Source organism: Cervus canadensis, chromosome 10 (assembly GCF_019320065.1).
Source record: "Cervus canadensis isolate Bull #8, Minnesota chromosome 10, ASM1932006v1, whole genome shotgun sequence".
Lineage (NCBI taxonomy): Eukaryota > Metazoa > Chordata > Mammalia > Artiodactyla > Cervidae > Cervus > Cervus canadensis.
Genome location: NC_057395.1, coordinates 69953336 through 69980000, shown reverse-complemented (window position 1 = coordinate 69980000; position 26665 = coordinate 69953336). Strand labels below are relative to the sequence as shown.

General features: G+C 45.4%; 1 protein-coding gene across 12 annotated transcripts in view; it reads left to right on the top strand.

Moving 5' to 3' along the window:
* PTPRT (protein tyrosine phosphatase receptor type T) overlaps positions 1-26665 on the top strand; it is a 1113287-nt gene that overhangs the window by 448292 nt on the left and 638330 nt on the right. For all 12 annotated transcript variants that reach the window (XM_043479842.1, XM_043479836.1, XM_043479841.1 and 9 more), the window contains exons 5-6: positions 2446-2561; positions 19102-19276. In XM_043479842.1, the coding sequence (XP_043335777.1) occupies positions 2446-2561; positions 19102-19276 (291 nt within the window). The remainder of the gene's footprint in view (positions 1-2445; positions 2562-19101; positions 19277-26665) is intronic.

Here is a 26665-nt window from a genome sequence, read left to right as displayed (position 1 = left end):
CAAAGGGGGGAAATGAAGATGGGGGCAAGGAGGTGGCAGTTTTATTTTTGTTTGTTTTGCACTGAACCACTTCTCTCTTTACGTAACTGTGAGACTCCTGCAGGTGCATCGGTTCATTATCTCTGCTGTATGTACACCCTTGGTGCTTTACCAGCATTATTAACACCAGGGGCCATGAAGTCTCTAAATTCTCACTGAACCTGGAAGGGAGGGAGGAAGACGGATTGCAGATGAAAGAACCAAAGAATGAGGTCTGCTGCTTTGAAGAAGGGAGGAGCCAGAAGCAAGCAGGAGACATCGATCCAAAGAAGATCACACAAGTCCCAGAGGTTTAACCATTTGCCCTGAGTCCGCAGGGGGAGCGGGAGACCCAACACAAAGCCTCGTAACATTGGCGCTAAGACTCCATGCCTCCTCCCTGCCATGGAGTAGATGTTCCTCCCTCCTTCAAACCGGTGGCATAAACGGGGCTTGCAAGGTTCACACTATTCCCACTTAAGAATTGACTTAAACTGATAGTTCCTAAAATAACATTATAAAATTATACAGGAGAGTGAAAAGGAAGCCATTTCAGACAATCAAAGCAGCATGACATTTGTCAGGCTGACTAGATCCACGGATCCTCAACTCTGAGAAACTTGTGAGAGGGCTTCCCTGGGCCTTGGACTCTTGACGCCATCTCGTCGTGGGGCCCTGAGGGGGGGTGGCATGAGGGGGACTCTGAGCTGTTGTCACTTCGTTTAAAAACCTGAGCAGCAGGTGTATGTTTTCACACAGGAGGTCTGCCTGATCATGCCAAGGTCTTTGGCATGTGTTGAGCATTGCGGGTAGTGACACAGTTTATGGAGCAGATAGTTCAAAGTGTGAAGACCATGGGGACAATGCCATGGAAAGGGATCTCTCATGATAAAACATTCCAGAGCAACGAGAAGAACCTGGAGAATCAGCACAGCTTTGCCTGGGAGTTCTTTCTTTGAACCCTGGACTCTAGGTGAAGTCATTGATCTCTTGTTGCCCACAAGGCAAGAGGATGTGCTGGTTAAATGGTGAAATGTGGGGCTAAAACAGACCTGGACTGAATTCTGTTCCTGTCGTTAATGCCATGTAGCATTGGACAAATGGAACTTGGCGAGCCTTGGTTTCTGCATCTCTGAAAGAGAAGTAATAGCAGTCTACTTTAGGAATGTTGTGACATTAACTTCATTAAAACATGTAAAATACCACCATACCTAGCATCGTAGGAGCTTTCAGTAAATGATGTATTATTATTGCTTGTCTGTCTGGGTATTTGAATCCCTCTGGAAAGATAGCCAGGGGCCTTCATTGAACCTCCTTGATCCTCTTAAGTCTCCATTTGATCACAGCCCAGAGGTGTTCATTGATTGGTTCATTGTTGATTTAGTTGATATGATTGGGATCCTTGGCACTTTTGTGCCTTGATGAAGAAACTCATTCTCCTAGACCCTGGATTGTCAATCCACCCGGGTGTCTTTGGAGAGCTTCAATAGGTGTGGGTCTCTCTCCACAAACAAGAAAAGAGATGAACCCAGGTTACCCAACATAAAACACATGTTTATTTCTATAATCGATTGCCCAGGAACATCACGAGATTCATTTGAAAGTCCTTTCCCAAGTCCTTGGAATAAATGCCCTACCTCCTTCCCATCCTGAGTTACCCTAAGGAGAGCACACTCAGAACAGGTCTTGAATTCTCTGTGCCTTGGTTCATTCACTGTGAAGTAGAGATAATACCATCACCAACTGCATTGGGTTAAACGAGTTACTGTATGTAGTAGACATGGCACGTGAGACCAATCACGTGCTAAGCCGTGAGTGAGTGAAGGCCAGTGGTGTTCCCCTCCTCCTTCCTTGCATCCTCTTCTCTTTGCTCCCCTCCCCCCCACCACTGTCCTCAGTATCAGCATCATCTCCAAGGCTAGGTATTGTGGGGTCTCAGGTGCAAAGGTGTTTCACTCCACTTTTTTACTTTCTGCTTACCCAGGCTACAGGGAGGTGCCATCTAGGGTGAGCCCTCCACCCCTCCAACTTCCTTTTCCAAACATGACAGTTTTGCCCAGAAGCTAATTTTACGGATTTTGAGGCTGTCAGAGATCTGGACTCCTGTCTTGCCTCCGCCAGTTTCTGGTTGTCTAACCATGCTGGATCCCATAACCCTTGAGAGCATTAATTTTCTTATTGCTAAAATTGAGTTCCTGCCCACCTTGTGGATTTTTGTGAGTTTTGAGTAAGGTGGTGCATGTCAATGTCTTAGAACAGTACCTGGCCCATTGTAAGTGATCAATCCACAGGAGCGTGTCACTGAGCCAGGCCATCTCCCAAGCACAAGTGTGCCCGCCCAGTGTCCATCCTAGCTGCCATCCACAGACAGGAAAGCGGTCAGGCTGTTGAACTCTGTCTTCATATGCATTTTGGCTTCTCTCTTAGGAAAAGCACCTCATTTTCTGCGGCTCCAAAATGTTGAAGTGAACGTGGGGCAGAACGCCACATTTCAGTGCATTGCTGGCGGAAAGTGGTCTCAGCATGACAAACTTTGGCTCCAGGTAAGGATGGGAGGGCCACCTGCTCACACCTGTGCAACCCTTTGGGAAGGGAAGAAAATGTGTGCTGTGAGGAAGGGCTCGGTGGGGAAGGGAAGAAAATGTGTGCTGTGAGGAAGGGCTCGGTGGGGAAGGGAAGGGGTGTCTTTCATATGCCTCTGCTCCTTGGATGATACTCTGCATCCATGATCTTGTTAAATGTTTTTGGTAATTCTGTTACGTAGGCCTCAGTATTCCCATTTTACAGATGGAGAAACTGAGGCTACGGACATAAAAGTGCCAGAACTAGAATTTATGATTATGACCTTTCCAAACTTCTCTCAGGGGGACTCCCCTGGTGGTCCAGTGGTTAAGACTTCACCTTCCAATGCAGGAGGTACGGGTTCAATCCCTGTTCAGGAAGCTGAGATCTCACATGCTTCATGGCCAAAAAACCAAAAACGTAGAACAGAAGCAGTATTTTAACAAATTCAATAAAACATTAAAAAACAACAACAAAAAAACTGTTCTCTAACAAATTTTGTCCCTTAAGCCCAGATTTCCAGGGTTGAGGCAGATTGAATATTTTACATGCTGAGTACAGTTGCATTTCCATATGACTTATTTTGTCAGTTTCTACAAAAGAGCCTGTTTGGGTTTTGATGGGGGTTTATTGCATTGAATCTCTAGATCACTTTGGGGAAAACTGACATCTTAACTATAACGAAACTTGTCACCGTGAACATGGTATATTTCTTTACTTATTAAGATCTCTAGTAATTCCACTAAGCAAGCTTTTGTAATTTTCAGTATCCAGGTCTTGTATATCTTTAGTCAAGCTTATCCCTAAGTATGTCCCATTTTTGATGCTACTTACTGTTAGAAGACTTTTAAGAAAACCCAGTTTCTGATCTTTCCTTACTAGTATGTATAGAAACACGGTCGACTTTCCTATATTGATTGTGTACCCTGCAATCTTGTTAGACCTACTATGGCTATTTAAATTTAAATCAACTAAAATACCTTCAATTCAGAACTCAGATGCTCAGCTACATAGTCACATTTCAAGTGCATGAGAGCCACCTGTTCTCGTGGCTGCCATGTTGGACACACACAGAGAACATTTCTGACCTTGCAGAGAGTCTTATGGGAGAGTACAGCTCTTTGAAGTCATCACCGACCATTCAAGGAATGAGGAATATGGCTCCAAAGAAGCTTACTCCCATCACCTCAAACTTCATATACTTAAAGATCTCTATCATCCCTTCTGACTGACGTTTTGGATGTTGGTCCTTAACTCACTCCTAGCACACTTTGATGAGAGTTCATAGTGTCATTTCTCTTCTTGCATTTGAGCCCTTTTCCTGCAGTTAGAAGATCCCTGGGCAGAGAAAGCACATCTGGGAACTTCTTTCTTGCTTCTTAGCAGTAAAGTAGAGTAAAAATAGCAGTAAATAATAATGCCTTTTCCTCCTGCTTCCCGGGGCTGCATGCAGACCACAAGATAGCACAGGAAATGTCCATGTGTCACTCAAGGATTAAGTAGTGCTGTTTATTCATTATAGTTAGTATTAAAATGCATTAGGCTCCCAGGAAGCTCTGTCATTTCAATGGCGTTGCCTCAGTTGGATCACGAGAGTAAGAAGAGACAGTCATAGTACATTCAGCATCTGTATTTGGGCTTTCCAATTATTCTATGAATGCTATTGCTACAGTTCTGAGTATTGTGTGCTCCAGACCTTGAGTCTAACAGTGGAAGGATGTTCAAGCAGAATGTAATCGAAGTTTTGAAGAAAATAGACAGAAACACAAGGTTTAGAACTCTTCTACATCTTTTTTATCTACTTTTCATTGTAAACCAAACCTTATTTCACAGAACGCTTTTCAGGTGGCTTACAGTGGAACATAAAGCATAACAAGATAGCATAAATTAAAAGTGAGGCAACACAAGACAGAAGGAAAATAACACTTGGGAGCTGATCAGATGCAAAAAAACCTGCATTTCTGTACTTCTGCTGCTTCTGGTGAGTCACAGGCAGAGCCCACAGGACCACGACCACTGACAGAAGAAGGAAAGCTTGGCAGATACACTGTTCACATTGTCCCTGAGATAAACACAAACCAATTGCTCCAGAAATTCTAACTGTTGTTCACACGGAAGCCAGACAGGAATTGTTCCCAGGAGTCCTCATAAAGAAAACAGCGTGTGATGTAGGGAACAACATTTTCCACCGCAGTCTTACAAAGGGCGCACAAGTGATTCATAGGCTTGTTTTCCATAATGATGCTCTGAGTTAAAAGCAATTTGGGGGGACTTCTCTGGTGGCCCAGTGGTTAAGAATCTTCTGGACACAAGTTCGATCCCTGGTCCGGGAAGATTCCACATGCTGTGGAGCAACTGAGCCCATGCATCACAACTCCTGAGCCCCCGCGCTCTAGAGCCCCCGCACTGCAACTGCTGAAGCCCGTGCGTAGAGCCTGTGCTCAGGAACGTGGGAAGCCCATGTACCCCAACTAGGGAGTAGCTCCCTGCTCGCCGTAACTAAAGAAAGCCCACGCACAGCCATGAAGACCCAGGGCAGCCAAAAATTAAATAAATAATGCATAAAATTTCTTAAAAAGGCAATCTGAGGAGTGGTCATTGAGGGAGGAGATGGAGTTGGCAGTGTGATATGGGAGAGGCCCCTAATCCATCTGCATCCTGGGCTACTTCAAATGTATCTGGAGAGTGAGTAGCTTCCATAACTAGGAAACTACCAGAAATGTTGTCTCTCTCATCTATATTTCTGGAAATATCGGGAGGTAGACAGCTTACACTATGCTCTCTGGCAAAATGCCCACTTGGCCAGTTAAGTCCTGGTTTACATGCAACAGTATAGTTGGAAGTAGGTTAACATCTTTCTATAATGTATGAGATGCCTGTCATCACACCTGCCACCCAGGGGACAGTCGCAGCCCTGATCTGAGACCGGCGGGCTAAGGCAGTGGCAGATTTTTCATGAAATACTGCTTTGGATTTATTCCAGCAACTAGAGGACCAGCCTGCAGACTTGCCAAAGTTCTGTTCCATTCACAGGGCCGGGGTCGTTCACCATGAGAATTTCCAAAGTGAGTGAAACAGCCACTTTGTGGCCAAGAGTCCACACCTGCAACAGGTGTGTCTTTCAACAATGTTATTTCTTGCTGTAGTTGCCAAGATAAGCTGACCAGTCACTCAGTCACTGAACATGGACTTTTTTTAACTGCCAGTTTTAAGTTGGGGAGATAAGGTAGTGACTTTATTCTCAAAAAAGTACTTTAGTGGCCCTTCTTCCTGGCAGTGGTTAGGGAGCAGTTGGTGGAATTGGAATTGGGGGGTATATCCCTGTGGCCTGTTGTAGAGAATGCTTGCCTTTTCTGTAGAACAGGGATCTACAGCCTGCTTGTCCCTAAGGGCTTTCAGATTATAATTTATTAAATTAAAAAGGAAGACTACCCACACCCTTGTTTTGATCCATCTGGAAACTTAATATGTTCCTTGTTGTTTAGTCATTAAATCATGTCCGACTCTGCAACCCCATGGACTGCCAGGCTCCTCTGTACATGGAATTCTCCAGGCAAGAATACTGGAGTGGGTAGCCATTTCTTTCTCCAGGGGATCTTCCTGACCCAGGGATTGAACCCACGTCTCCTGCATTGGCAGGCAGATTCTTGACCGCTGAGCCGCCAGGGAAGTCAACATACTCCTTAGAAGACCCCGTCTGCTAGTGCCAGCTTTCATGGTTTTATAGTGCAACTTCTGCATAAAAATCGACAGACAGGCTTATCCAGAAATGTGTATATATGGACTTCCCTGGTGGTCTAGTGGTTAAGAATCCACCTGCCAATGCAGGGGACACAGATTCGGTCCTTGGTCCAAGAAGATTCCACGTGCCACAGGGCAGCTGAGTCTGTATACCACAACTACTGAGCCCACACGCCTCGAGCCTGTGCTCTGCAACAAGAGAAGCCTCCACGGTGAGAAGCCCGTTCGCTGCAACTAGAGAGTGGTCCATGTGCAACATGAAGACCCAGCATAGGCCCAAATAAGTAAAATCTGGGGAAAGGCAGATAAAAGCTAATGAAAGCCATGAAATTCAAAGACGCTTGCTCCTTGGAAGAAAAGCTGTGACCAACCTAGATAGCATATTAAAAAGCAGAGGCGTTTTTTTGCCAACAAAAGTCCGTCTAGTCAAAGCTAGTTTTTCCAATAGTCTTGTATGGATGTGAGAGTGGACCATCAAAAAAGCTGAGCGCCGAAAAGTCAATGCTTTTGAACTGTGGTGTTGGAGAAGACTCTTGAGAGTCCCTTGGACAGCAAGGAGATCAAATCAGTCAGTCCTAAAAGAAATCAGTCTTGAATATTCATTGGAAAGATTGATACTGAAGCTGAAGCTCCAATACTTTGGCCACCTGATGTGATGAGCCAACTCATTAGAAAAGACCCTGATGCTGGGAAAGATTGAAGGCAGGAGGAGAAGGGGATCACAGAGGATGAGGTGGTTGGATGGCATCACCGACTGAATGGACAGAAGTTTGAGTAAGCCCCAGGAGTTGGTAATGGACAGGGAAGCCTGGAGTGCTGCAGTCCATGGGGTCAAAAAGAGTCAGACACGACTGAGTGACTGAACTGAAAGTTATAAACAAGCTCGTCTTGTTCTGGGATGATTTCTTCCTGAGGTGAAGCATGTAGTGTCACTGTCTCTTGTGCAAGAGCCTCTTTCATAATTCTCTGATTCCTTATGTGATGTGTTGGCCTGAGGAATTCAAACTTGTGATTTTTTAAGCATTTTTTTTTCAAGCAAGTAAATGGTGTGCATCCTGAATGGATGGTCTAGGAAGTGAAGCAACCTACAGTTTGGGGAACTCTTTTGAAAACAGGAAGAAAAGGAAAATAATCAGAGTGCAACTAGGTGGAACCATAGTGACAGCATTATCAGTGTAGCACCATGAAAATGTACCTGGTACATCTTTTCTGGAAAGTAATTTGGCAGGAGCTATGTAACACCTTTAAATGTACATATTCTTCCAGCAAGTAATTCCACTTTTGGGAATTTACCTAAAAAAATAACCAATGACAGAGAAAAAATTTATCTACAAGTGTGTTCAACAGGATGAAAAATTGAAAACAACCTAAATGTCCCAACAAAAGGGGCTGATTAAGTAAATGGGGCCATTAAATATCAGCTTATAGAAGTATATTTAAGGCCATTTTTACAATATACATTTAAGTGAAAATAGTAAGTTATAAAATGGTATGCCCAACATATTAATTCTATATCAAAAAGCAACCACATGTACATGCATATTTACACAATTATTTGCATACCTGTATAAATGTACACATATAACACTATAAAACACATATCAGAATACTTAATGATTGATTGTGATGATGGATGATGAACTTTTTTTTGATAATTTTATTTGGCCACACCTGGTCTCAGTTGCAGCACAAAGGATCCTCAGTCTTGGCTGTGGCATGTGGGATCCCTTAGTTGTGTCATGGGAACTCTTAGTTTCAGCATGCAAGATCTAGTTCTCTGACCAGGGATTGAACCTGGGCCCCCGGCATTGGGAGCTTGGAGTCTTCGTTACTGGATCACCAGGGAAGTCCCTATTTTCATCTTTAATCTTTTCTGTTTCATCCAAATATTCTAAAATATATATAGGTAACTGATGTTAACAGAAAAAAAAAGTGCCGTTAAAAGGGGGAAAGATGACCACATTTTACTAGGTACAGAATATCCTAAGGATGGTAGGAGCCTTTGCAGGACATAACAGAATTAGAGGTAGTTAGGCCAGCAGATGCAGGAGGTATAGGAGATGCAGGTTCAATCCCTGGGTCAGAAAGATTTCCCTGGAGAAGGGAATGGCAACACACTCCAGTATTTTTGCCTGGGCAGTCCCATAGACAGAGGAGCCTGGTGGGTTATAGTCCATGGGGTTGCTAGGAGACGTGACTGAGAAACTGAGTGCACACACGTACACATGTGACAACAGAACACACACACACATACACACATGCAAACAAACACACAAACGTACACACACGCCAACAGAAACACACACACGTACACACACGCCAACAGAACACACATGCACATACACACACGCCAACAGAACACACACGCATGTACACACACGCCAACAGAAGCACACACACACACACACACCAACAGAAGTACACACACGTACACACACGCCAACAGAAGCTCACATACACACACATACAAGCCAACAGAAGCGCACACACACGTACACAGACGCCAACAGAACACACACACACGTACACACATGCCAACAGAAGCACACACATGTACACACGCCAACAGAATACACACGCACGTACACACACGCCAACAGAACACACATGCACATACACACACGCCAACAGAAGCACACACACGTACACACATGCCAATAGAAGCACACACACGTGTACACACATGCCAACAGAAGCACACACACGTACACACATGCCAACAGAAGCACACACAACGTACACACACGCCAACAGAAGCACACACACACGCACACACACGCCAACAGAAGCACACACACACGTACACACACGCCAACAGAAGCAGACACACATGTACACACACGCCAACAGAAGCACACACGCACATACACACACGACAACAGAACACACACACGTAGACACGCGCCAACAGAACACACATGCACATACACACATGCCAACAGAAGCACACACACGTACACACATGCCAATAGAAGCACACACACGTGTACACACACGCCAACAGAAACACACACACGTACACACATGCCAACAGAAGCACACATAACGTACACACACGCCAACAGAAGCACACACACACATACACACACGCCAACAGAAGCACACGCACACGTACACACACGCCAACAGAAGCAGACACACATGTACACACACGCCAACAGATACACACACATGTACACACATGCCAACAGAAGCACACACACGTACACACACACCACCAGAACACCCACGCACGTACACACACGCCAACAGAACACACACACATACACATATGCCAACAGAACACACACACACATACACACACACCAACAGAAACACACACATATACACACATGCCAACAGAAGCAGCAGCCGTGGTCCCCATTGGGAATACGAGTTAAGTTACTCTCAGCCTCCTCCACCAATCACCACCACACTAGATAACTGTTCATTAAGGTGGTAGAGGTTTAGAAGTATTTTTGTGTGTTGCCTGGTCTTTGTCGAAGATTGTGGCCTGTGAGAAACACACACTTTTCAGGGGCTCTAGGGCTGGCCCTGTCAGCCCCACCAGCAAGGTGGACTTGCAGGCCTCCCTGCAAAGGATTCACTCCATTGGAGTTTGTATAGCAAATAATATCTGAAGAGTCTCAGAAATGAGGCCATGCATCCAGAGCTTCTGCACAGATCGCAGGAGGGGCACATATGTATTTGGACAAATCACGGGCATTGTTACAGGAGCAGACCCTAATCTGACAGAAGAGGCTGCTGCCCTGTGACGCCATCGGCAGCAGCACACCGGAGCTGAGATAAGCAGACGTGTCAGTCCCCTGCAGCAGATTCTTCCAGGAAACCTGTTTTTCCCGCTCCCTGAAGGGCTACCTCCTCCCCCGCTCCTCCTTCATCATTATTTTGATTATTCCCTATACTTGGCTTTTCTTTCAGCATTTGATGATGCCGACTGCTTCCTTCTTGAAAATTTTTCTGCCCTCTTGGCTCCATCATCTGTCAGCAACTATGAAAGGTCATTGCAAGCTTATGAGTTGGCTTGCCCATTGCATGGATGCTGGCAGAAGACAGGAGACTCTTGGGTCAGAGACCAAGGACTTTGTTACTCATCACCCAGTAGGCAGCATGAGTTTCATGTCTGCAACAGTTTCCCTTGTCCCCCCTCCCCCCCACACCCCCCTGTCCTGGTGGGAAGATGATGTGGAGGTGGATCCAGGTGGGGTTTACACCCAGCTGGTCTGTGCCATCGCTTGGGATCCCCACACTTAGGAAACCCCAGTCTTTTATTATTACCTTTGAGATCTAATTTACAAGCTGTAACGCTCAGTAAGTCTCCACCTGTATGGGTTTTAGTGTGTCTACAGAGTCATGGCATCATAGCCACAAGCTCTTTCTTTCCTCCTTTTCACCTGCAGGGACCCCAGACTTTAAAAAGCTCCTGTAGGGTGACTTAGGAGATGGACATCTAGCTGGGGTTTGGATCTGCATGGGGTTGGGTTCTCTTAGGTTTGTCTGCACCAGATGCATGGTCCTTACCTTCCTCCATCCTGTGCAACTCATCTCTGAGGACCGTAGGCAACTCTGACCTGGAAATATCCCCTCTCACGTGTGTTCTTTGCTCCTTTACTTACTAAAGCACCTTTTAAATATATATATATATATATATATTTTAACTTCCCTGGGGCTTCGTTGTGGCTTGTGGACTCTTCAATCTTTATTGCAGCTTGTGAGATCCTTTTTTAGTTGTGGCACATGGGATCTGGTTCCCTGTGGCACCAGGGATCCAACCTGGGCCCTCTGCATTGGGAACATGGAGTCTTAGCCACTGGACCACCAGGGGAGTCCCTGCTCCTTTAATTCCTGATATCTTGTCTTCAGTGCTTTCCCTCGGCCCACTCCCTGTTTATGTACATCGGGATTTGAGCCAGCTCACCCTGCCCTGGCACACGGGCGCTGGGAGGAAGAGTGCTGGGCCTGCTTCTTGCCCTCACAGAACTTCCCTTTCAACAGTGGAGAGAAACATTAAGCAACTAATCACAGAGTTAAATGTTTCATCACACATGTGATGTGGTTCCCAGGGGCTAAAAGAGTCCACTGAGGAGGTAGGGAGTAGGGAGGGGTGGGAGTACTATGAGTCTCAGAGAAGTACCCTTGGAAGAAGTGGCCTGTGAGCTGAGTTCAGAAAGGTGAACTGAAAATAGTCAAAGGGACATCAGGCCACCCAGGGTGATGGCCTGTGCACAGACCCTTCACCACAGCCTCTTCTTCTTTGTTCAGGGCTGATTTATCCCTGTGGGGCTTCTGCCAGGACCTTCCTGCCACTGCAAGAACTCCGAACCCAGAAATCAACCTGAGCTGGGCAGTCAGCCATGCGTGCAGTGGTCCCTTGGGAGGTCTTTAGCACAGCTAATCAGAAATGATTTATGTCCACTTCAATTTCTTTTAACTTTTAATAAAGAATAATCAAAAGCTATTCTGTAGAGATTGCCAAAGAGGTACAAACATGGTCTTAAGAGAATCAATGGGCCAGATTTTAGCAAGTTGCTAAATGTCATGCTATTGAAGCAAGCAGTGTGACTAGAAAAGAATTTTCATCACGAATGAATTGTGGGTATTTCACCTAAATATTTTCTAGCCAGGAGATTTCTGGAGCAATTGGAGTAATTTTCAACTGGAAATGGTGGCCTAATTTTACATGTGTGTTTGCACGCACTCTTGGTGCTAGGAGCTCAAATCAGCACACAGGAGGCTTCCAGGACCCGAGTGTTAGAATACCTCCTGTGAAACAGGCGCAATGTCAGTTGCACACAGTTTCCTTTTATTAAAGACAGTAATGTTTCCACTTCTGCCGATTATAAATCAATTGCAAGCCTGCATGCACTCCCTGTAATAATGACAGCCGTTTTTGCAGGCTGTGTCTTATCTCTTTGTGAAGAGAATAATGTCCTGACACCGGAGCAGAGACGATGGGGAGTTGTAGAATGGTAAGGCCATTACAGCTACCTTGATAGCTAATCAGGTGATATGAAAACAGCAGAGTCTCCCTGGCATCAGGTGCTTTTCTTGTCTTCCTTTCTAGATAGTTCCTGAAGATAGAGGTGTTTTTGCCTGGGTGTGAGGGGATCCACAAATGCCACAGGGTCAGAAATGTTCAGATTTAGGCCTTTGCAACCCCTGCTGTTGCAGAGTCTGTGCTCTCAGAACAAGCGGACTTATTCCACGTAATGCAAAACATACTAAGGGAAGGTGGAATTTGAATTGTTTTAAAAGAGAGAGAGAAGCAGGTGGAAGAGGCGAAAGGGAGAACGATTTCTAAAGGAATTGTTGCCACAGTGGGAGAGACATGGGTATAAAAATGGGATTAAGCAGGACTACCAGTGAGGCTACAAAAATACCTTTGTTCAGCTTAGAGCACACGGGCCCTTCTGGGTGGATAGATTGGAAAAAGGTTCATTCTCTGGGCATGTGTGACCCCAAGGAATGGAGCAGGCAGACAGCCTTTTTGGCAAAGAAAACAGGTAACCATTCTCCAGGTGGACTTGGTCCGCCTGTGGTCACGACTCCTGCTTTGCCAATAGAGCAGCATCAGGATTGGGGTGCCACACCCATGGCCCCTGGCTCAGCGTCCTTGGTGTGGTGATCAGTCGCTCAGCCTCAGGAGATGGCCTGCATTTAAGGAATGTTTACATGTTTCATGGTATTATTTGGACTCTTGCTTAACAATGAGGGACTTAAGATGACATTAGCCTTCAAGTCTTGGAGATGTAGGACAAGGCCAGCAGACTCAGCGTCACTCTGGAACTTGTTAGAAATGCAGATTATCTCAGACTTCCCCGGTGGTCCAGTGGTTAAGGATCCATCTGCCAGTATAGGGGACACCAGTTTGATCCCTGATCTGGAAAGATTCCACTTGCCATGGAGCAACTAAGCCCATAGCTACTGAGTCCACGTGCCTAGAGTCCGTGCGCCTCTTGAAGAGAAGCCACAGCAATGAGATGCCTGCTTACCACAACTAGAGAAAGCCGTACCTGCAGCAAAGATGACCCAGTGCAGCCAAAAAATAAAATTTTTTGAAAATTAAGTGCAGAATATCTAGCCTCACCCCTGACCTACTGAGTCACCTTGGAGGTGATTCTTACATATGCTAACATTTGACAACCACTGCTTTAGACTGATAGAGTTGGGGTAAGAAAACCACCCAAGACTGGTACCACATTGGCTATGGTGTCCCTTAATAATATATCCAGAAAGTCCGCTAGCCAGGAATTCAGGAAGATGTCTTGCCCCTCCCCACAGAGATATTTCTGACTGTGAGACCCCCAAGGTTTCTAGAAAGCTAGGTATCTATCACATCGATTTCCAAACTGTATTCTGTGGGGCAGTATTTTCCTGCAGGATGGCATTTGATGTTCTTTAAACAAGCAAATGAGTTTCTGCAACACCGCATACTACCCTCCTCACAGTGCCACAGGGTAACTGCACTGTCGTGTACTGGCCAGCAGCTGGCCGACATAATTAAGGCCTCAGTGTTTAGAATCAGATCACCTGGGTCCACATCCTAACTCCAGCATCATTCCACAGAGTCTTGTATGGGTTTTGTTCCTCGTCCTATGGTTCATGGACCAGCATCATCAATAAGACTTGGAAACTTGGTGGAAATGAAGCATATCAAGGGATTTTTTTCCTGGTGGTCCAGTGGTTAAGACTCCACATTCCCATTGCAGTGGGCCAGGGTTCGATTCCCGATGAGGAAACTAGATCCTGCCTGCCCAGACTAAAGATCCTTTGTGCTGCAACTAAGACCCAGCTCAGCCGAATAAATGAATTAAAAAAAAAAAAAGAATTATGCGAAGTAATTCAGCACAGACTCAAGGAATCAGAGTCTGCGTTTTTAATGAGATTCCCTAGGTGGTTTGTATGCACATTAGTATGAGAAGTACTATTCTAAATCATTCAAAAAAATGTGATCATGGCATCTGGTCCCATCACGTCATGGCAAATAGGTGGGGGAAAATGGAAGCAGTGACAGATTTTATTTTCTTGGGCTCCAAAATCACTGTGGACAATGACTGCAGCCATGAAATTAAAAGGTGCTTGCTCCTTGGAAGAAAAAATCTGATCAACCTAAACAGCATATTAAAAAGCAGAGACATTACTTTGCCAACAAGGTCCATCTAGTCAAAGCTGTGGTTTTTCCAGTAGTCATGTATGGATATGAGAGTTGGACTATAAAAAAAGCTGAGCACCGAAGAATTGATGCTTTTGAACTGTGGTGTTGGAGAAGACTCCAACTTATTGGACAACAAGGAGATCCAACCAGTCCATCCTAAAGGAAATCAGTCCTGAATATTTATTGGAAGGACTGATGCTGAAGCTGAAACTCCAATACTTTGGCCACCTGATGCAGAGAACTGACTCATTTGAAAAGACCCTGATGCTGGGAAAGATTGAAGGCAAGAGGAGAAGAGGACAACAGAGGATGAGATAGCTGGATGGCACCACCGACTCAATGGACATGAGTTTGAGTAGACTCCTGGAGTTGGTGATGGACAGGGAGGCCTGGCGTGCTGCAGTCCATGGGGTCGCAAAGATTCAGATACAACGTAGTGACTGAACAATGACAACAATTCTAAATCATGTTGTTTGACCTCTCTCTTCCTCATTTGAGAAATAGAAATATTCTTAGGATTTATTCATGCCTTATCATACATTGGAATCACCTAGAGAATTTGTGAAAGCAAAAGTGTCCTTCCCCCACCCCCATAGTGTTCCCGGTTTATTAGGTCCAGTGTGGGGACAGAAAATTTGCATTTCTAGCAAGTTCCAGGGGCTGCTAATGCAGTGAGTCTGGGGACCATCATTGGAGAACCACCACTCTAGATTATTCTAAGAGCATTGCTCATTCTCTGCTGACCATGTTTTCTTCCTTGAAGGATGCTATTTTAATACTTGACTTTATGTTTATGTTTTGCCCTTTTTGCTGTTTTGTTGGAATCTTAGCACTGGCCTATAAATTCTTCTGGGCAGAAATTATACCTTCCACACTCCACACTCTCTTATTTTCTGTTTTGTTAAATAATGAGTACATTTCCAGTGTGATTAATAATAGAATAAGGGAAAGGGAAAAGACAACTCAGACTACCAACCCCAATAAACAGCCTCCACAAATGTATAGCAGTCCTCGAATTCTCATTAAAATGAACATTTCTCCCAGGTTCCCAGGTCGCATTGATAACTGCTAGTCTGCACCCCACCATTTAAGAAGGACTTTTCCTAGGAACTTTAGGTGGATTAAGCATAGGCCACTTAACACAATGCCTGACACAGACTGAGCATTCAGCTATGTTCATTAATGTGACTTCTACTTAATAAACACTCAGACAAATCCCATTACTTTGAACAAAATATTTATCAAACTCTGTTATGGACCTTTATTCACAGGGATTATATTGACTTTTCAGAGGAAGCAGTGTGTTATTGCAGGGGTGCTTGACTCTCTCACGTTGTCTATGGAAATCAGTTTCTAGTCTCTCTCTTTTTAAAAAAATTTTTAAACATAGATTCAGGAGCAGACAACCAGCAAATCTCAAGGCAGTGGCTCATGGGCTTTCCAGAGACCCTATGGGAGGAGGGCATGGCAACCCACTCCAGTATTCTTGCCTGAAGAATCCCACAGACAGAGGAGCCTGGCAAGCTACAGTCCATGAGGTCGCAGAGGGTCGTACACGACTGAAACGACTTAGCATGTATGCTCGTATAGTGTACTGGCGGAAGAGGCAGAGATAGGAAGGTGCTGGGTAGAATGGATCAAAGTATGCTTTACGAGCCAGTGCCCCCAGACTATGCTTCTGTCTGGAGAACCCAACCTAAGACACCGTTTTGAGTGCCCACTGGGAAATTGATTCAATTGAGTCATCAACTCAGAGGGGCTAGAAGATGATTCGTTTTATAACAGATATAACTCTCAAACACTTGCCACAAGATGAAAAGAGGCATGCCTGGAACTTTCGGTGGAAGGGCATACTTATGGATGAAAAATATTACAGGCGACAAGAGAAGAGTTCCAACAGGATGAAGCGGTGACACAGGCCAAAGGGTTTGGTGGAATTTTCCATGGGCTCCAGCGTGCGCCGTCTGTGTCCTGCACCGCTCTGGCTTTTCCCAGGACTTTGACTTCCCCTCACTGTCCTGCTCTTTCTGAGCATCCTGGCATCTGAATCCCTGTGCACTTACATGGCATTTAATGTCATGGCTGGAAGGCTTTACTCTCTCCCCTTGTCTCCAGGCTGTGGTTCACTTCAGGCTTTTGGCGTCCCACCTGCATCCACTCAAACCTATCTATTGCCTGGGGTCTGAGGTTTCTGAGTCCTTTCTTGCACAGTAAAATTTCCCTTTATTTTCTCCCCGTTTCTTCTCTGCCTCTGTCTGGGGCTGACAGTGGCTGGTACTTGTGCTTCTTACTCATCCTCTCTGCTTAAATCCCTTCTCCGTGTTGCCCCGGCATTCTGGGCTCTGAGCCTCTCACCATCCCTGGTCTTCTAGAATCCCTTGTGATCTCTGCTTCGGGGCTCCTCCTGGGTGACTGCTCAGTCGCCTTGACCTTGAGCCTCTGCTTGCCCTTGCGTGTGGGCTCATCTCTCTGAACCTCACCTCCACGGCTCCTTGCCCCGGTCCATCACAGCGCTGTTGCCTTTCGTGGCTCTGGGCCCTCAGCTTGTCCCTGTCCTGCTGTTGCCTGCTCCCAATATGACAAATGTGATTATCAAAAGGCCTGTTTTTCCAGAGATTTTATAAGACAACCCGCAATATCTTATTCTTCCACGGGAGAAATACTGGTGGTTTCAGGAGCTAAACAGAAAAAATGTAAATGGTTCAAGGGGATGCACTTAATCTTCGCTGGAATCTGACGTCATTAAGAAGAAAAGTGAAATAATCCTGGAGGAGACATCAACATAAGATTTAAACTTGAAAAAAGTAATATTTTTGCACTTCATTAGTCTTTTGCTGTTTGTGTTAATTCCTTATTGCTGATGTAACAAGTTCTGCAAACTTAGTGGATTGAAACAATGGAAATGTATTACTTCACAGTTGTGGAGATCAAAAGTCAGAATTGGGTCTTACAGGCTAAAATCAAGGTGTCAGCAGGCTGGGCTCCTTCTGGAAGTTCCAGGGAAGAATCTCTCCTCTTACCCTTTCCAGCTTCTGGGGGCTACCCCGCCCTGCATTCCTTGGCTCATGGTTCCTTCCTTCATCTCAAAGTCATCGATCACGTCACTCTGACCTCTGTCTCTATCGCCATGTCTCCTTCTCTGACTTTGACCATCCAGCCTTCCTCTTCTGCATATAAGTCCTCTTCTTTGATTCAGGATCTCTCTCCATCTCAAAATCTGTAATCACTTCTTCAGAGTCCCTTTTACTATGTAAAGTGATGTATCTGCAGGCTCTAGGGATTAGGACATAGACATCTTTGAAGGGCTGTTATCCACTTTATCCCACTAAACCTCTAATTCCATGGTTAATTCAGAGCAGCAATCCCCCAGCTTTTAGGCACCAAGGACTGGTTTTGTGGAGAGCAATTTTTTCCACAGACCTTGGGGCGAGGGGTATGGTTTCAGGATGATTCTAGCACATTACATTTATTGTGCACTTTATTTCTATTATTATTAGATCAGTTTCACTTCAGATCATCAGGCATTAGATCCCAGAGGTTGGGGATCCCTGATTTAGAGAGCTCCACTGACACCAGAATATGCCTTTATGTGTTCAATGTTTTCCATGCCTTCTCATTTATTTGTCACAGTAACTCCATAAAACAAGCCCCGGTATCAGATTCATGGTTTAAATGAGGAGCTGAAGGCCAGAGAAATGAAATTGCTTGCCTGAGGTTGCACAAATGGCATTCAATTGCACTTGTTTTCCTATCAGTTATTGTAACTTGCTACTGTGAAACAGGGACTTTTTCAAACCCAGAATATCACATCTAAGATCCAGGATGGTAAAGACAAAAATGTTGTATTAAAAATGTTGATTCTAGAAACGTTTATCAAGTCAAGAGGCATCAGGGCATGGTGCTGGAGATGAAAAGTGCAAAGTCCTGCCCTCGGGCAGCTCACAGTCTATCGAGGGAAACACTTGTTGGAAAAATTGTGTGGCAAGTTTGTACCATACATAGGAGAGTGAGGAGCTTTTGAGAAGGTGGTGTGACAGTCAAGGGCACTTACTGGAGATGCTAATGAGCTGCACCTGGCGTTTAAGGCAGCGGGTGTATATCTCCAGGCAGACAGGAGGCTCCAGGCAGTGGAAGGAGCATATGCCAAGGAGGAGAGGTGTTGAAAAGCCCCCATCCATGCTGTACCTGGGAGGCAGATTGGTCCATGTAGGGGGCCTCAGAACCTGTGGGTGGGGTACCAGCACACCAGCTGTTTATTACCACTTGTGGGCTGTTTTCACTGACTTACCTGAGTCTGCTCTCGGGGATAGCCTGTGGGTTTTGCTTAAGAGACGAGTGAAAATGGGAGGAACTTTAAGGGGCCAAGGGCCAACCCCAGATGCAGATGAGCAAGGAACCAAGGTGTTTAGAAGGGGCTGTGCCTTCTCTTCCTATGGCCAGGCAGCTGCCCTGTCGCGTCAGCTCCCTAGCAAAGTTTATTCTTGAATCATGTCACCTACCGCTATCAGCAATGGAGACTCCTTATTATGGAAAGTCCTGGGCCCCAGGGGTGTGGGGGTGGGTGGAGCGTCCACGCTGGGAGCATGTGATACTATGATTTCTCCCTCCTTTCCTCTGTCCTGCAGCAATGGAATGGCAGGGACACGGCCCTCATGGTCACCCGTGTGGTCAACCACAGGCGTTTCTCGGCAACAGTCAGTGTGGCAGACACGACCCAGCGGAGTGTGAGCAAGTACCGCTGTGTGATCCGCTCTGACGGTGGCTCTGGTGTGTCCAACTACGCCGAGTTGATCGTGAAAGGTGAGTGCCACCACCCAGGTGGCTGGTCTCATAGGGATCCTTTGACCCCAAGCTTGCATGGTGGGAAGAGCTAAGACTGCTGTTTTCTTATCTGTGGTTCCTTCACTCATTGCATAGAATGAAACAGCTTTAAATTCTCCTCATCAACCCACTTCAAAAAAAAAAAAAAAAAGAGAAAGTTACTGTAAAATCATGCAATATTTCACTGTCATTCAAAGTTGAGTCTTAGATGTAAGATCTGTACGTGAAAGCTTATGGGATAGATGACATGGAAGACATCTCCAAATTTGGCTTTTTTTTTTTTGCATTTAAATTTAGAGTGAGCCAGTGTCCTTGTGCTTGGGTGGCATTCTGTTACAATGATCGAGAAAACAATTGTTTCTAAGGGATATTTTATTGAAAACTCGATATAGTGACAATATTTTAGATGGACTTTTGAAATAAATAACCCCCACCACACTGACTTTGAATTAATTTTTTCCCAGTTTTCTTGTTCACCTTGAGGTATCTTTGATCTGTTTTTCCATGAAAATATGTACATTGTCCCTTTTCTGTGTCTTTCAAGGAGCTGGATATTCGATTCATTTTTAAAAGATTCTATAATCTTTGTTACAGTGCTTAATAGTTGTGTGATATTTCATCAAGTGAATCATCCTATTTTTAAAAATCTCTGTCATCATTTAGATAATTCCAGGTGTTTTTGTTTTTATCTTTCCTCTGTGCTTGCAACAATTAACACCTCAATTGAGTTCTTCCGAAGAGAATATTTTTATTCTACTAAACCAGATTATTTCCTTGGATAAATTCCCTAGGGGTAGAGTTGTTAGGCCAAAGAATATGAGCATCTTTATGGATTTTTCTTTGTATTGCAATATTGCTTTTGAAAAAAAAATAGGTTGACAGCTTATACAGGAAAACAGCAGTGTATGGATGTTCTCATTTTCCAGCGTTATGTTCACCAGTTAAAATTTTAATATAATGTAATTTAGTGAATGAAATAGTGAAGCTGTTCATCTTAATGCTAGCGGCAGAATGATACCCAGTGTGTTTGAAGATAGAAGCATTGTTCAACCCCTGAGAAGGCTCCTGAGTTGGTTCCCTTGGTCAAAGGATGGGTTGGTACGGAACCTTGACCTCTCTTTGCCTGCCTGTGTAATGATTACCTTTCCTGGGGGAGTCTGCCATCTGAGATTCGCTCTCCTGTGCTGTCCTGACTCCAGATGGATATCCACATGGCTTCCCATTTGTCATTAATCAGATCTCAGCTAGACTGTCAACTTGCCATCTTCTTTGAGAAAATTACCCTGTCCTAGCTCCCCGCCATTCTCATGGTCACATTCTGTCACATCACCTTGTTTCTTTTCCACTCTTCGCATTTCCAAATTATATATTTTTCTTCATTTACTTGGCAGTTTTGTGTCCCCCCTTTAGGATATAAGCTCAGCAGAGTTTGGGACATCTTCCGTGTGTTCCATGGTTCACAGTCAGCCCCCCAAGCTTAGCAGAGTACCTGGCATGTGTGCTGAGCATGCCAAGCCATCTGAGACCACCAGTGTTCCATGGTTTTGCCCTGCACGATCAGTCATTTCATACTACTCAACCTTAAAATATTTGTTGAGTGGTGGATCAGTGAATGAGTTATTGGCCTCAGCAGGAATTCATTTCATCATTGGACTTCTATGAACACTTAAGTTGAAGATCAACAAATTGAGTAGTTATGAACAGAACAACTAACAGGAAAAACAATCATCTTTAAAACAGTTTACATTGAGTGTGAATGTATATCAAAGATACTATCGTTTTGATCCCGTTAGGCTCATCTCTCGACTTTTTGGTGCCGTAAGGTTGATCTGTGTGATAAAGTGGCCTTTGTAGGTCTTTCCGACAGTCAGTGAATATGTTACTCCGGAGCTGGGCCCTCTGGAGCACTCACTATACCTGTTGAATGGTGATATCCCATATCCCACACAGCAGTGGATGCCTCCCGCCCCATCCTGAGAATGGACCGTGTTTTCCCCTGTTGTCCCGGTCTCACCAGCATCTTGCCATGCCTGGCACATTGTTGGTAACGATTGGATAGGGTGAAGGACTACTGGGGCTAGTGTAGGGCTCTGAACTATTCTCATGCAGACAAATGGAGTCAGGAGACACTCCATTTAGTCTTTCCTTATGTTCTCAGGTACGAAGAAGGAGGCGTGGGGTCAAATCCTCTTGGACGGAGGATGTGGTTTCCATGGTGAAGCATCATGGCCTTTGTTTGGAGGGGTGGCCAGGGTGTCCTGGGACTGTGGTTTGTTCTTTGCTGGCTGTGTTCCTTGGGCTTGAGTTCAGCCTGGAGGGAGCAGTACCCCGATACGATCCAGGAGCCATGGATCTCCTCTGTCCCCCCGCCTGCAGCCCTCAGCGCTCCATTTTAAGGGGTGCACTGGGTGACCTCCTTCAGAAGTCTCCTTCATGGTGGGTGAAGGTGGGTTTGTGCTCCTGGTAATGGATCCTGCTTTGTTGCACCTTACTGAAATCCTTTATGGAGTGCTGCATTTTCTTAGTGCCTGTTTTTCTTCCCTGTTGCACTTTTTCTCTTTTTACTTTCACTTGGGGGTCAGCTGGAAACTAGACCCCTTGAGTGTAGAAGTCCCTTCACATCCGTGATCTTATTTAGTCCTGACTGTGGCTCTGCACCTTGGTTTTATTTTAATTCATTTTACAGCTGTAGGAACATCCACAGCCAGGTTGAGAAGCAGAGACAGGTCCTTAGGGGCAGAGCGGGGCTTGGCCCAGGGGCTGGATCGTGCTATTTAGGCCTCACCTGGAGGGCCTGAGGCTTGTGGCCTTGTCAGCATGTGGTAGCATCGTGTCCTGAACAGTGTCAAAAGCATCCAGACTGCAGGCTGGGCTCATAGCAGGGGTCCCCTGACCTGCTGCTAACTTGTGTTTTTAACTCATGCATCATACTTCCTCTGTTCCCTTCCTTTCTGGAGTGGGATACCAACTGCCAGATTCTGGAGAAATGGATTTAACCCTTCCCTATACACACATGCACACACACACACACACACAGGACTTCCCTGATGGTCCAGTGGCTAAGACTGTGCACTCCCAATGCAGGGGGCCTGGGTTCGATCCCTGATTTTATTTTCTTGGGCTCACTGTGGACGGTGAGCCCCAAAATCACTGTGGATGGTGACTGCAGCCATGAAATTAAAGATACTTGCTCCTTGGAAGGAAAACTATGACAAACCTAGACAGTGTATTAAAAAGCAAAGACATCACTTTGCTGAAAGAGATCTATATAGTCAAAGCTATTTTTCCACTAGTCATGTATGGATGTGAGAGTTGGACAATCAAGAAGGCTGAATGCCAAAGAATTGATGCTTTTGAACTGTGGTGCTGGAGAAGACTCTTGAGAGTCCAAGGGATTGAGAGTCCAAGGGACTGCAAGGAGATAAAACCAGTCCATCCTAAAGGAAATAAGTCCTGAATATTCATTGGAAGGACTGATGCTGAAGCTCCAATACTTTGGCCACCCGATGGGAAGAACTGACTCATTGGGAAAGACCTTGATGCTGGGGAAGTTTGAAAGCAGGAGGAGAGGGGGATGACAGAGGATGAGATGGCTGGATGGCATCGCTGACTCGATGGACATGAGTTTGAGCAAGCTCCAGGAGCTGGTGATGGACAGGGAGGCCTGGCGTGCTGCAGCCCATGGGGTCATGAAGAGTAGGACACCACTGAGTGACTGAACTGAACTGAATTGAGGCAGATGGGGCAGGACACTTGTCCCAGATCATGATCTTGTTCCCATATCTGTGGCCCCGGAGAGACCCTTTGAGGCTTCCTATGCATAGTGGGGACTGGTGCTTCCCCCATGTGCAGAGCATACAGGAGGGAATATTAAAGTAGGGGTCATGGGATTTCCCTGGTGGTCCAGCGGTTAGGGCTCTGTGCCTGCCCTGCAGGGGCACAGATACAGTCTCTGGCTGGTGAACTAAGATCCCACCTGCTGCACAGAACAGCCAGCATTTTTTTTTTAAATAGGACCCAACATGTGGGCTTGGGAACATTTGGGTCCTGGAGTTCCCACTACACCAGACTCCCCAGATTCCTCCTCTATCCACCACCAGTCGGCCAGGGATCTGGAACAAAAGAAAAGTTTCTGGTCCTGCTTGTGCTCAGCCTCCTGATCTCATGGGTCCCCTCCACCTGGCATCACTCATTTGGAACTCAGGCCATGTAGGGGTTGGGAGGTCACAGGACCCCTCAGCTCCCAAGGGTGCCAGGAGCTAGAGGTCCCTCTGACGCTGTCTGTGGCAGATGCTTGTGCGGGGCCAAGCCGTGGAGGGTGGAGACCTCTGTCTCCACTTCTGCCTCCGTCTCTCCCTAGGTGAGTGTGTTTATGGCTGGCTTGTGGCTCGTGTACTGTCCTGGGGCTGTGAGCATCGGTGCTTCAGAAAACACCACCTCATTTGAGTGTAGGTAATACAAAATTTTCAGGGCAACACACAGATCAAAATGCAAGCAAATTGGAATTACTTCATTCCGAGGAGCTGTTTATTGAGTTGTGATAATGTACCTGGGTATACATTAGATTACTCTGTAATTGAGGTTTCGCTCAATTGACAATCTGGCCCCTCAACCTACCTGTTCCAGACCACTGCTCATAAATGCACTAATTTGCTGTCTGTTTCTGGGTTTCCTAAAGTCTTTGATTCCAAGGTATTTTAGCTTGTCCCAAGGGCTTAGGTGTCTTCAAATATGCGGATGTGGTCTTGATGACAATTTTCTAACTCATAAAAATTTTGTTGGTGCTGTTTTTTTTTTTTAATTTATCTTCTAACTCCATTTAACAACCTACCATGGGTTCAAAACTTCTTATCAATATACAGATTAGTTCCTCGAAGAAATCCAATACTGGTGCTGAGAGTCAGATGTTCGGATTTAAGTCCCTTGTGACTTTCTATCAAGCCAGCTGGGCAGGGTCAAGAATATAGATTTTGTGTATGGGTGTCAACATCCCAAGTTTCAGTTCCAGCTCTCTGTGTCTTCAGAGAAATTACATATTCGCTTCGAGCCTCAGGTTCCTCATCTGTTCAATGGGGACAAATATAGCTAGTTGGATCCTTATTAGAGGGAGAAAATATATGTATAGATCTTAGTACAAAATAGCCATCCAGTCAAGTCTTCGCTTTTTCATGCTGTTCATGTTCCTGGGGTTCTCGCAGCAAGAATACAGGAGTGGTTTGCCATTCCCTCCTTCTTTGGACCCTGATGCTGGGAAAGATTGAAGACAAAAGGAGAAGAGGGTGAGATGGTTAAATAGCATCACAGACTCTATGGGCATGAATTTGAGCAAACACCAGGAGATAGTGAAGGACAGGGAAACCTGGTGTGCTGCAGTCTGTGGGGTTGCAAAGAGTTGGACATGACTTGACAACTGAACAACAATAGTTATATCTGTAATTATTGATAATCATATTTTACTATATTCAAGGAGATATTGATCAAATATCAATACACTGGCTACTTTTCCTTGTTCTGTTTCTTGTACTATGGTAATTTAAACTTACTCATCTTAAGGTCTCTTTTCTCTGGAACGACATTGGGGAATGGGATTGAGGTCATCAAACGCAGCCCACTGGTCCAAGTTGGTTGCAGAGATGCTTTACTTAGGTTGCATTTTTTTTTTTCTTTTAACATTTTGTTCCAATCCTTAAATGCTTCTTGAAGTTGCGTTGGTTTGACCACACTGAGCCTGCATTTTAGGATGGCATCAGTGGTCTGGTATAGCTGCCCTGTTCGGGACACTCCACAGTTCACCCCTGCCCTGACTTGGCCCACTTTGCTCACCACACTAGGCTTGCTCCTGTAGGCCTTTGAGTTTACAGCCTGTGGTTTAAAGATTACTTGACTAGAATAGTTGACTTGTTCTTATTGTTAAGAGTTTGTGGAACCCCAACCATGTGTCAAGTAATGTGATAAGATCATGGTCTAGTAGGAAAAATCATGCAGGCCTATAATTCATGGCCGTCTAGTTGTGTCAGACGCCTACTATACTATCTTACTAAGCCTATAAGAAATCATATGATACACATGCTGTAGCATCTCCCTTTTACAGATAAGGGCATGGAGGATCAGAGAGGTTAGGCAATCATCCCAAGGTCACACAGCTTATATGTGGCAGAGTTGGGATTCCAGCCCATGCCTGCCTGTGCCAAATAGATCCTGTTCTTTCTTCCATACCACATTTCTTACAATATTACAGACCCTGTAATCAGGTGTGAGCTGAGAACATGTATGCAAAAGGTAGAACAGCTAATGCAATTCGGGAGAGCATCTTTAGCCTTCTGAGGTGACCAAGGCTGCTGGCTCCTGTCCCATCAGTGAGAGCAGCCCAGGAGGACCACTACACACCCAGAGAAGAAGCAAATACAGTAACCACTCTGAGCATTCAGCTTGGATGGCACTGGAGCAAAGTTGCCTTCCTAATCAGACTCCGAGCATCCATATCTATTCTCTACCAGTCTTCAGAGGCAGAGGGGAGCTGGGGGCTGTATGGTGCAGTGGTTAGAGAGCTGGGGCTGGGATCTGGCCTCTGCCCTGTAAACTCCCCTGCTTAAGCCTGCCTGGAGCCCCACCACCCCTACCATCTCACCTGTCCACACCCCAGACCAGGAGGGGGCAAACCTTTCCTGCACAGGGTGTGGTTGTCAACGTTTTCATCTTTATGGGCCACCCAGGCTCTGTTTTAACTACTCAACTCTGCTATAGCAAAAGCAGCCCTAGAAAAGATGGCATGAATGAGTGAGGCTGTGTGACAATAAAACTTTATTTTTAAAAAACAGTCTCAGAGCAGGGTTTGGGTCACAGTTTGTCATCACTGCTTGGGACCAAGCTCTCTCTTTGCAATTGGATGAGTCTGCCAGCCTCCTCCCTGCTCCACTTCTGCACCACCGAGGTCTGCTGTCTATGCGGCCTCAGTGATAGTTTGAAAACAAGTTAAATCTTGGCACATCATTGCCTAAAACCCTGCACTAGCTTCTCTCTTACCCTCAGAATAAAATCCAAACTTCTTAACATAGTCTAGTTCTGACCCCCTCTCTGTCTCTGATCCTAGCCTCCCAGACCCATATTTTTCCTTTCATCCTTTTCTCTGGCCACACCTGTCCATTTCCTCTTACTTGAACTCCAGGAAAGCAAGTCTGACCTCAGGACCTCTGCACTTGTTTCCCTCTCTTTGTGTGAAATGCTTTTCTTCCCGATGATTACGTGGGGCTCATTTGTTTTGTTTGCTGTGATGTCTGCTCACCTATCAGCTCCCCAAAGAGACTCCCCTGACCACACTCCCTCTTGTGACTCTGTACCAGTGCACTAGGCTGTGGTTTTCTACCCCGA